Source organism: Coregonus lavaretus, assembly GCF_964263955.1.
Source record: "Coregonus lavaretus genome assembly, chromosome: 2".
Taxonomy (NCBI): Eukaryota; Metazoa; Chordata; class Actinopteri; order Salmoniformes; family Salmonidae; genus Coregonus; species Coregonus lavaretus.
In genome coordinates, this window is record NC_139989.1 from 63,488,636 (window position 1) to 63,500,370 (window position 11,735).

At 44.1% G+C, this 11,735-nt stretch overlaps 1 protein-coding gene across 1 annotated transcript; it reads left to right on the forward strand.

Moving 5' to 3' along the window:
• The first annotated feature begins 8,533 nt into the window (after positions 1-8,533).
• Positions 8,534-9,972, forward strand: LOC311147147 (NACHT, LRR and PYD domains-containing protein 3-like). The gene is made up of 3 exons (XM_084183780.1): positions 8,534-8,591; positions 8,721-8,949; positions 9,517-9,972. The coding sequence occupies exons 2-3, from the start codon at positions 8,739-8,741 to the stop codon at positions 9,954-9,956; spliced, it is 651 nt and encodes a 216-aa protein (XP_084039906.1). The 5' UTR covers positions 8,534-8,591; positions 8,721-8,738; the 3' UTR covers positions 9,957-9,972.
• The last annotated feature ends 1,763 nt before the right edge of the window (positions 9,973-11,735 follow it).

Below are 11,735 nucleotides of genomic sequence, written 5' to 3' on the forward strand. Positions count from 1 at the left end.
GCTGTGATGTGTTGATAAGAAAACCGCTGACACTGTACTTGATTATAACTTTTATTATATCAAGGATTTCAGCATCAATTTACAGATTTCTGCAGAATCTGGATAGCAACAAACCCAATCTCAAATATGATCACTCTCCTCGTCTCTTTGTTCAAACATGGTATATATCCTATGTAACGTAAGATGGCGTGTTTTGAATAGACCAATCCCTGGCCTCCACATATCCCAATGTCCTCTGTCTTAGGGGGCCCCTATAGTAATACTTTCCAGATGTTTCAGCAAAGCATAGTAGAGTTCATTTAACCAACAATATGAAAACCTCAGCCAAAGTTATAAATGTTCAGATACTACACTACCTTGGACTTCACGTTTCGTTCATTGTTTTGTCGTTGTGGATAAGTTAATAAACATGTACGCATATCACGCTGCGCCTTGGTCTGACCCATCCTTCAAAGAACGTGACAGAAGATCCCACCAAACAAGGACCAAGCAGGAGGTAACATTAGTAGATTTCCTCCTCGGTTGGGGGAGAATTCAGAGGAGGAGGCCTTCCGTTATCGGAAGGCGATGAAGGAGGAAGCCCGGGTAGGAGAGGAGAAACGGCACCAACAGTGCCGACAACGGAGACCCGAGAGGCAACCCCAACAACATTTTTTTTGGGGGGGGGCACACGGTGTGGACGACGAGGCAGCAGGAGGCCGTGAAAGGGTGGATCAGCAGGTTAGGAGAGGAGGCCACCATGTTACGGGGACTGTTGGCTCAGAGGGAGCAGGAGGTGTTCGGTCAGAGGGAGGCCCTACAGGAGGCTAAAAGGGAGAAGGAAAAAGTAGAGGCACGGCGAGAGGAGCTGGTTAGGCAGCAGAAAGAGCGGGGGTTAATAAAGGAACCCAGTCCTGCTCCTCGCACCAAGCAAGTGGTGCGTGTCGCCAGTCCGGTCCGGCCCGTTCCTGCTCCCCGCTCCAAGCCAGTGGTGCGTGTTCCCAGTCCAGCCCGGCCCGTTCCTGCTCCTCGCACCAAGCCAGTGGTGCGCGTCGCCAGTCCGGCCCGGCCCGTTCCTGCTCCTCGCACCAAGCCTGTGGTGCGCGTCGCCAGCCCGGCCCGGCCTGTTCCTGCTCCTCGCACCAAGCCAGTGGTGCGCGTCGCCAGCCCGGCCCGGCCTGTTCCTGCTCCTCCCACCAAGCAAGTGGTGCGTGTCGCCAGTCCGGCCCGGCCTGTTCCTGCTCCTTGCACCAAGCTAGTGGTGCGCGTCGCCAGTCCGGCACGGCCTGTTCCTGCTCCTCGCACCAAGCTAGTGGTTCTTGTGTCCAGTCCGGCACGGCCCGTGCCCGTGCCACCGGTCAGCGGCTCCACTCCGGAGCCAGAGCAGTCCGCTCCACCGGGGTCCAGTCCAGCTCTGGCTAGCGGTTCCACTCCGGAGCCAGAGCAGTCCGCTCCACCGGTGCCTGATCCAGCTCCGGTCAGCTGCTCCACTCCGGAGCCAGAGCAGTCCGCTCCACCGGTGCCTGATCCAGCTCCGGTCAGCTGCGCCACTCCAGAGCCAGAGCAGTCCACTCCACCAGGGTCCAGTCCAGCCCCGGTCAGCGGCTCCACTCCGGAGCCAGAGCAGTCCGCTCCACCGGTGCCTGATCCAGCTCCGGTCAGCGGCTCCACTCCGGAGCCAGAGCAGTCTGCTGCACCGGTGCCCAGTCCAGCTCCGGTCAGCGGCTCCAGTCCAGACCATGACGTCAGCCCCTCTCCAGGTCTCCCACACCAGGGTTCAGACAGGGCCTGGCGTATCATGGGAGGAAGGAGAGGGGAAGCAGCGCGCCGAGGTCCAGACCAGACCAGGGGCGCAACAGGGAGGCGGAGAGTGAGAGGTCGTCACGCCCCGAGCCGGATCCGCCTCCGAGGCGGAATGCCCACCCGGCCCCTACCCTGTTATGTTTATGTTGTGCGGTCGGAGTCCGCACCTTTGGGGGGGGGGGGGGGGTACTGTCACGCCCTGACTCAGGGGATCTCTTATATGTTGAGTCAGGGTGTGTATATTCCTTGTTGTGCTTTTTCTATGTGTGGGATCTAGTATGTATAGTTCTATGTTGGCCGGTGTGGTTCCCAATCAGAGGCAGCTGTCGCTCGTTGTCTCTGATTGGGGTCAATACTTAGGCAGCCTATTGGCACTGTCTAGTTGTGGGATCTTGTTCCGGGTAAGGTTTGTTGTTTCTACCTTGGACTTCACGTTTCGTTCGTTGTTTTGTCGTTGTGGATAAGTTAATAAACATGTACGCATATCACGCTGCGCCTTGGTCTGACCCGTCCTTCAACGAACGTGACAGGCGGTTTATTCTAAATCACAGATTTGGCACATCATTGGGCACATATTAGGCTACACATCATGAAATATATTGAGACAAATTACAGACCATAGTCTACAAGTAGCAAAATAGAACTCAATTGATTGAACATGAAACATATTTCAATTTGATTGAAATAGGACTATAGCCTACTGTTTATATTTCAATGCAGTTATCTCAGTTTTCATTTGAAGCATCATTTTATACGTCGCTTGTTTGCATCAATTGCAAAGACATTTGCAACATTGTATTTGTAATCAACTTTGTTCTGAATTTATCGGCGGTCACTGAGAGACGGATAAACCATGTGATTCTACTATTAGCGGAGATCTTCTGTGTATAAAGTGACGCGGGAAGGCAAAAAAGCATCTAATGATGCACTTGGCTGTTCTACGAGTGGTCTGAGGCAGGTGTTAGATTACGAGCGTTTTTAAGTGCAACGTTAATAACAATGTTTTTTTGAAACAGCTCAGAGATTTAACAATGCTCCTACGAAGGTTCTAACGATGAACTTAGCCTTAAGATGCTTTTGGGATACCAGGTCCTGGACAAAAACATCTGCTAAAGTCAAAGGTTAATGTTTTACATACAGATCTCATATTACTGTATTTATTTTAAAAAATATTGATGTATATTGATGTCACAAATGTATCATGTGTACAGTTCTTGAATAAAAACGTAGTTATTTGTTACATTTGACTGTATAAAACCTAGCAGTACTACTTATTTCTCTGATAGTGAGGCAGATGTATATTATTACTGTGGAAAACCTAGCAGTACTACTTATTTCTCTGAGAGTGAGGCAGATATATATTATTACTATGTAAAACCTAGTAGTACTATTTATTTCTCTGAGAGTGAGGCAGACATATATTATTACTGTGTAAAACCTAGCAGTACTACTTATTTATCTGAGAGTGAGGCAGATATATAGCATTTTGCAAAAGAAACATGATTATTTGTCTAGCTGAAATGAAACCATCAAGTGATAGATCTAAACAAACACGTCTGTCATTGAACAACCATGCCATGATTAGCTACTGAAAAAACACACCAATCTCTTTCTTCACACCAAACTTTCTGAAAATGGATATATAGCGTTTTAAAAATGAAACTCTTCTTATGTTTCCCCATCTGAGCTCAGAGTAGATGAGAGACGTAATGTTTGTCTCTCTTGTGTTGAAGCCCAATCAAGCAGGAGAGACCAGCCTCCCCTGTACCCAGCGGTGTGTCCATGAAGAGTGACCGGTCTATGAATCGTCATATAGTGTTTAGAGAGGGAGACTTTTCTACTGAACAAAGGTAAGAAGAACTCATGGGTCATGGTCAGTGAGTTGAACAACACTGTCTCTAGTCATTTCTCCTCTCCCATTTTCCCATTTATTTTTGTTGTTTTCATAATCCATAGGCTAATCCTGTGGATTATCCAACAAAGCCTCCTTCACTCATGCTGCCAAACATGCCCTCGTAAAACGGACTATCCTACCGATCCTTGACTTCGGCGATGTCATTTACAAAATAGCCTCCAACACTTTACTCAGCAAATTGGATGTAGTCTATCACAGTGCCATCCGTTTTGTCACCAAAGCCCCCTATACTACCCACCACTGTGACCTGTACGCTCTTGTTGGCTGGTCCTCACTACATATTCATCGCCAAACCCACTGACTCCAGGCCATCTATAAATCACTGCTAGGCAAATCCCCGCCTTATCTTAGCTCATTGGTCACCATAGCAACACCCACCCGTAGTATGCACTCCAGCAGGTATATTTCACTGGTCATCCCCAAAGCCAACACCTCCTTTGGCCGCCATTCCTTCCAGTTCTCTGCTGCCAATGACTGGAACGAACTGCAAAAATCTCTGAAGCTGGAGACTCTTATCTCCCTCACTAACTTTAAGCATCAGTTGTCAGAGCACCTTACCGATCACTGCACCTGTACACAGCCCATCTGAAATTAGCCCACCCATCTACCTCATCCCCATATTGTTATTTATTTTGCTCATTTGCACCCCAGTATCTCTATTTGCACATAATCTCTTGCACATCTATCATTCCAGTGTTAATAATAATTGTAATTGTTTAGCACTATGGCCTATTTATTGCCTTACCTCCATAACTTGCTACATTTGCACACACAGTATATATATTTTCTGTTGTATTTTTGACTTTATGTTTTGTTTTACCCCATATGTAACTCTGTGTTGTTGTTTTTATCGCACTGCTTTGCTTTATCTTGGCCAGGTCGCAGTTGTTGTCAAGAATGCTGTAGGTGGGTGTAGTGGTGGAATCAAGCGCAGGACACCGAAGTATAGTCCAAAAGACTTTAGTTCAAATTCCAACAAGGAAAATACGAACAAAACTTGCCCGAAGGCGAAACTACGCACGAAGGCGACACAAACAAAAGGCGCACTAAACATGTGCGTAAACGCTCCAACACAGTGGAGTGAAACTCAACCGAGTGAATAAGCAAATACAAGCACAACACACGACAGAAAATAAATCACACACAAACACAGACACACCCAACGAGACTTAAATAGAACACTAATGAGGACTAACTAGACACAGGTGTACAACATCAAGACCAAACCAAACGAACATGAAACATAGATCGGTGGCAGCTAGTACTCCGGGGACGACGACCGCCGATGCCTGCCCGAACCAGGAGGAGGAGCAGCCTCGGCCGAAACCGTGACAGTTGTAAATTAGAACTTGTTCTCAACTGGCTTACCTGGTTAAATAAAGGTGAAATATATATATATATATATTTGTAATCATTTTTTCCATTTTCATAGTCCTGAAAAAATATTTAACAAACACAACATTCCCTGTGAGTGTGTGTTTGTGTGTGTGCGTGTGTGTGTGTGTGTCTGTCAGTGAGTGTGTGTGCACTCCCTGGATGAGGAGATGTAATCTTTATCCTGATTGCCTAGTCACTTTACCCCTACCTACATGTAAATATTACCTCAACTACCTGGTACCCCTGCACACTGACTGAGTACTGGTACTCCTTATAGTCTCATTACCACCTCAACTACCTGGTACCCCTGCACATTGACTCAGTACTGGTACTCCTTATAGTCTCATTATTACCTCAACTACCTGGTACCCCTGCACATTGACTCAGTACTAGTACTCCTTATAGCCTCATTATTACCTCAACTACCTGGTACCCCTGCACATTGACTCAGTACTGGTACACCTTGTATATAGTCTAGTTATTACCTCAACTACCTGGTTCCCCTGCACGTTGACTCAGTACTGCTACTCCTTATAGTCTCATTATTGTTATTTTATTGTGTTACTATTTCCTTTTTTTATTTAGCTAATTTTTGTTACTTTTTAACTCTGCATTGTTGGGAAAGGACTCGTAAGTAAGCATTTCACGGTAAAGTGTACCACTGTTGTATTCGGCGCATGTGAGAAATACAATTTGATTTGATTTGAAGCTCATGCACAGAAATACGTCATTGGGTCTAACGGTCTGCACATGTGCAGGCCGTCAAATCAAAGGCACTCCTTCGATATAAAGTTGTTTTTGACTAACATGAAAATGTGTCAGTTTGTTAAACTACTTATGACAGAACATTTTCTAAATGAACAACTAAGGAAGTCATTTTTACCTCTCATTGACTTCTCAAACCCCAAACCCTGGCCTGGTCTGCTTCATATGCGTTCCCAGAAGACATTTTTTACATCAGCAGTTGTCACAAAGTTCTTATATAGAAACCCAGTCTAAACCCCCAAAGAGCAAGCAATGCAGATGTAGAAGCACGGTGGCTAGGATAAAAACTCCATAGAAAGGCAGGAACCTAGGAAGAAACCTAGAGAGGAACCAGGCTCTGAGGGGTGGCCAGTCCTCTTCTGGCTGTGCTGGGAGGAGATTATAAGAGGATGTGGCCATTAAGGCCAGATCGTTCTTCAAGATTTTAAAATGTTCATAGATGACCAGCAGGGTCAAATAATAATCACTGTGGTTATAGAGGGTGCAACACATCAGCACCTCAGGAGTAAATGTAGTTTGGCTTTTCATAGCAGAGCATTCAGAGGTCGAGACAGCAGGTGAGGTAGAGAGAGAGAGAGAGAGAGAGAGAGAGAGAGAGAGAGAGAGAGAGAGAGAGAGAGAGAGAGAGAGAGAGAGAGAGAGAGAGTGAGAGAGAGAGAGAGAGAGAGAGAGAGAGGGAGAGAGAGAGAGAGAGAGGGGGCGAAACAGCAGGTTCGGGACAAGGTAGCACGTCCGGTGAACAGGTCAGAGTTCCAGATCCGCAGACAGACCAGTAGAAACTGGATCAGCAGCACGGCAAGGTATCACGTCCGGGTGGAGTATGTATCGATACTGATAGGATCGAAAGAAGGGGATCGCTGCTCTCGGATCAGTTTTCTCCATTCAAATCTCTCCTTAACATGATAATTATTTCACAATACTGACCACGTATCAGCTTCTAGAAAGATATTAGCACCTATGGCTGCAAATCACAGATTTGGCACATCATCACATGTTAGGCTACACATCAGACAGTAGCTTACAAGTAGCAAAATAAAACTCAATATATTGAACATGGAATAGGCCTATAGCCTACTGTTTATATTTTAATGCAGTCATCTCGGTTTTCATTTGAAGCAAATTTGGATACGTCCCTTGTTTGAATCAATTGCAAAGACATTGGCCACTTTGTATTTGTAGTCAACTTTGTTCTGAATTTATCAGCGGTCACAAAGAGACGAATAAACCATGTGATTCTATGTTTAGCAGAGATCTTCTGTGTATAAAGTCACACAGAAGGGCAAAAAAGCATCTAACGACTCACTCAGTGGTCTGAGGCAGCGTTTTCAAGTCCAACGTTAATAACAATGTTTTTTTGAAACAGCTCAGAGATTTAACAATGCTCCTACGAAGATTCTAGTGATGAACTTGGCCTTAAAATGCTTTTGGGAAACCGGGCCCTGGATAAAAACATCTGCTAAATGACTAAAATGTCAAATGTAAATGTTTTACACACAGATCTCATATTACTGTATTGAATTAATTTTTTAAATATTTGAATATTGATGTCACAAGTGTATCATTTGTACAGTTCTTTATTAAAAACGTAGTTATTTGTTACATTTGACTGTGTAAAACCTAGCAGTACTACTTATTTCTCTGAGCGTGAGGCAGATATATATTATTACTGTGTAAAACCTAGCAGTACTACTTATTTCTCTGAGCGTGAGGCAGATATATATTATTACTGTGTAAAACCTAGCAGTACTACTTATTTCTCTGAGAGTGAGGCAGTTATATATTATTACTGTGTAAAACCTAGCAGTACTACTTATTTATCTGAGAGTGAGGCAGATATATATAACATTTTGCAAAAAAAACATTATTTGTCTCTCTGAAATGAAACCATCAAGTGATAGATTTTTTACAAATACATGTCTGTCATTGAACAAACCCATGCCATGATTATATAATGAAAAAACACACCTATCTCTTTCATAATTTCTTTAAACAATAGACGCTAATTTACGAACATTTCTGAAAATGGACATATAGCGTTTTGGAATGAAACTCTTCTTATGTTTCACCATCTGAGCTCAGAGTAGATGAGAGACGTAATGTTTGTCTTTGTTGTGTTGAAGTCCAATCAAGTAGGAGAGACCAGCCTCCCCTGTACCCAGCTGTGTGTCCATGAAGAGTGACTGGTCTATGGATCAACCTATGCAGTTCAGAGAGGGAGCCTTTTCTACTGAACAAAGGTAAGAAGAACTCATGGGTCATGGTCAGTGAGTTAAACAACACTGTCTCTAGTAATTTTTCCTCTCCCATTTTCCCATTGTTGTTTTCATAATCCATAGGCTAATCCTTTTTTCCATTTTCATAGTCCTAAAACAACATTAAACAATCACAACATTCCCTGTGTGTATGTGTGTGTGTGTGTGTGTGTGTGTGTGTGTGTGTGTGTGTGTGTGTGTGTGTGTGTGTTTGTGTGTGTGTGTGTGTGTGTGTGAGTGTGTGTGTGTGTGTGTGTGTGTGTGTGTGTGTGTGTGTGTGTGTGTGTGTGTGTGTGTGTGTGTGTGTGTGTGTGTGTGTGTGTGTGTGTGTGTGTGTGTGTGTGTGTGTGTGTGTGTGTGTGTGTGTGTGTGCACTCCCTGGATCAGGAGATGTAATCTCATGTTTTGTCCACAGAAGCCAACAGGAGAGATCAGAGTCAGAGATTCTCAGTGGTCAGTCCTCCCAGAGTCATCAAACAGACCTGGCCTCCATATTCAGTGTATGTGGTCCTGTTATGTACATTTGTTTTTGTTTACCTCAAGTAAAGTTGATCTGTCAATCATTCATTAATGTGTTAATGAGAAAGCATTTATTATCTTGCTTAACTTATTTACTTTATTTATTTCAGTTGCTTGAAGAGAATATTATGACATTTGTTAAGAACGAGCTGAAGATGTTCAAGAGGATTCTTAGTCCAGAACTCCCAGAAGGCTTTGAGAGTCAGAAGCAGGATAAGGAAGTGGTGGATGCTGAAGATGAGAAGCAGGAGAGCAGTGTCAGAGAGGGGGCTCTGAAGATCACACTGCACTTCCTGAGGAAAATGAACCAGAAGGAGCTTGCTGACACACTGGAGAAAAGTAAGAGCTGTCTGCCTCATGTTGAATGCTGTTTTATAACAAACATTTAAAAGCTTTAGCTAAAGTACAGCTAAAGTAGCTGTGTAACTCAATGATATTGTAGCAGCCTTAACACAACACCTAGTGACCTCATCAAGTAGCAGCAGGGATGTGTTGTGGTGATTAATTTAGACAGAGAAGAGGAGAGACAGAGAAAAGAGAGGAGAGACAGAGTGAAGAGGAGAGACCGATGAGAGACAAAGAGACAGAGAGAGGAGGAGAGACAGAGAGAGGAGGAGAGACAGAGAGAGGAGGAGAGACAGAGAGAGGAGGAGAGACAGAGAGAGGAGGAGAGACAGCGAGAAGAGGAGAGACAGAGAAGAGGCGAGACAGAGGAGAGACAGACAGACAACATTAATGATACCATCATTAATGCGAATAATAATAATATAATCAGTCACTCCAGTGTGGAATCCTTTATGAAAACATTTACACATTTATACAGTCAATTCATAACACAGTCCTACAATACTGTAGGCATTAAAAGATATGTAATATTAATATCCTCTGTGTTATTTCTTCAATCAGATGAGCTTGCTGTGATTTGCCAACGTGAACTCAAATCCAATCTAAAGAAGAAGTCTCAATGTGTATTTGAGGGGATCGCTAAACAAGGAAACCCAACATTTCTCAATAAGATCTACACAGAGCTCTACATCACAGAGGGTGGAACAGGAGAGGTCAATAATGAACATGAGCTGAGACAGATTGAGACAACAACCAGGAAACAAGCAAGACCAGAGACTGCAATCAAATGTAACGACATCTTCAAACCCTTAACTGGACAAGACAAACTTATCAGAACTGTGCTGACAAAGGGAGTCGCTGGCATTGGAAAAACAGTCTCTGTGCAGAAGTTCATTCTGGACTGGGCTGAAGGACAAGCAAATCAGGATGTCCAATTTGTATTTTCATTCCCTTTTCGGGAGCTGAATTTGATGAAAGGGAAAAAAACACACTTTGATTGAACTTCTCAGTCACTTCTCAATGTAAACCAAGTAATCAAGAATCTCCAACTACGACAAGTACAAAGTTATATTCATCTTCGATGGTCTGGATGAGTGCCGACTGCACCTAGACTTCCAGAAGAACAAGATGTGTTGTGACGTCACAGAGTCAACCTCAGTGGATGTTCTGCTGACAAATCTCATCAAGGGAAATCTGCTTCCCTCTGCTCTCCTCTGGATAACTACCCGACCTGCAGCAGCCAATCAGATCCCTCCAGTGTGTGTTGACCAGTTGACAGAGGTACGAGGATTCAATGAGCCACAGAAGGAGGAGTATTTTAGGAAGAGATTCAGTGATGAGGACATGGCCAGCAGAATCATCTCACACATAAAGACATCAAGGAGCCTCCACATCATGTGCCACATTCCAGTCTTCTGTTGGATTTCTGCAATAGTCCTTGAACAAATGTTGAAACGTAAGAGAGAAGAGATGCCCAAGACTCTGACTGAGATGTACACACACCTTGTGGTGTTTCATGCCAAACAGAAGAATGAAAAGTATATTGGGAAAGAAGAGAAAGGTCCACACTGGAATAAAGAGAGCATTCAGTCACTGGGAAAACTGGCTTTTCAACAGCTTGTGAATGGCAATCTGATTTTCTATGAAGAAGACCTGAAAGAGGCTGGCATTGATGTCAATGAAGCCTCAGTGTACTCAGGATTGTGCACACAGCTCTTTAAAGAGGAATGTGGGCTGAACCAGGATAAGGTGTACTGCTTTGTGCATCTGAGAATTCAGGAGTTTCTGGCTGCTGTATATGTGTTCCTCTCATTCATCAACAACAATGAGAATGAAATGGCCAAACCTAAATCAACGTCCAGCAACTTTTCTGTGAGGATCAGGCACAAGCGTAATGTTACTGTCTACAAGAGTGCTGTGGATAACGCCTTACAAAGTGAGACAGGAAACCTGGAACTTTTCCTCCGCCTCCTTCTGGGCCTCTCACTGGAGTCCAATCAGAAGCACTTACGAGGTCTACTGAGAAAGACAAGAAGCAGCTCACAGAGCCATGAAGAAACAGTCAAGTACATCAAGGAGAAGATCAGGGAGATCCCTCTCCAGAGAGGTGCATCAATCTGTTCCACTGTCTGAATGAACTGAATGACCATTCTCTAGTGGAGGAGATCCAAAGCTACCTGAGATCAGGATGTCTCTCAGAAGCCAAACTGTCACCTGCACAGTGGTCAGCTCTGGTCTTTGTGATGCTGACTTCAGAAAGGGAGCTGGATGTGTTTGACCTGAAGAAATACTCCAGATCAGAGGAAGGTCTTCTGAGGCTTCTGCCAGTGGTCAAAGCCTCCAGGGCTGCTCTGTGAGTACATAAAATGACATTGAAGTACTAATCATCAGGAAGAAATATTCAGTTTAGAGAAATATATGTATTATATAATATGTATTATAATATTTAATATTAAATTGAAAAACTTACTGAATCAGTGCATTGGTGTTCACATTAGTATAACAATATGACCATGCAATTCTAGGAGACGGAAGATGAATCTATATGTTGTTTAAGAGAATAAACCAAATGCATCTGCCATTGTCCTTCTACACTACTGGTGTTAAATTAACAGTGTGTTTGTGAAATCATGATGATCTCTTTGTCAGGCTGTCATTCTGTGGACTCACAGAGGAAGGCTGTGCATCTCTGCTCTCAGCTCTGAAGTCAAACCCCTCACACCTGAGAGAGCTGGATCTCAGTAACAATGTCCTGAAGGATTCAGGAGTGAAGCTGCTCT

Excerpts from the sequence above, each read along its gene's own strand:
- LOC311147147 (XM_084183780.1), top strand. The coding sequence starts at position 8,739 with ATGACATTTGTTAAGAACGAGCTGAAGATGTTCAAGAGGATTCTTAGT. Across the intron at positions 8,950-9,516 it reads TGCTGACACACTGGAGAAAA|ATGAGCTTGCTGTGATTTGC; the intron begins GTAAGAGCTGTC and ends TTCTTCAATCAG.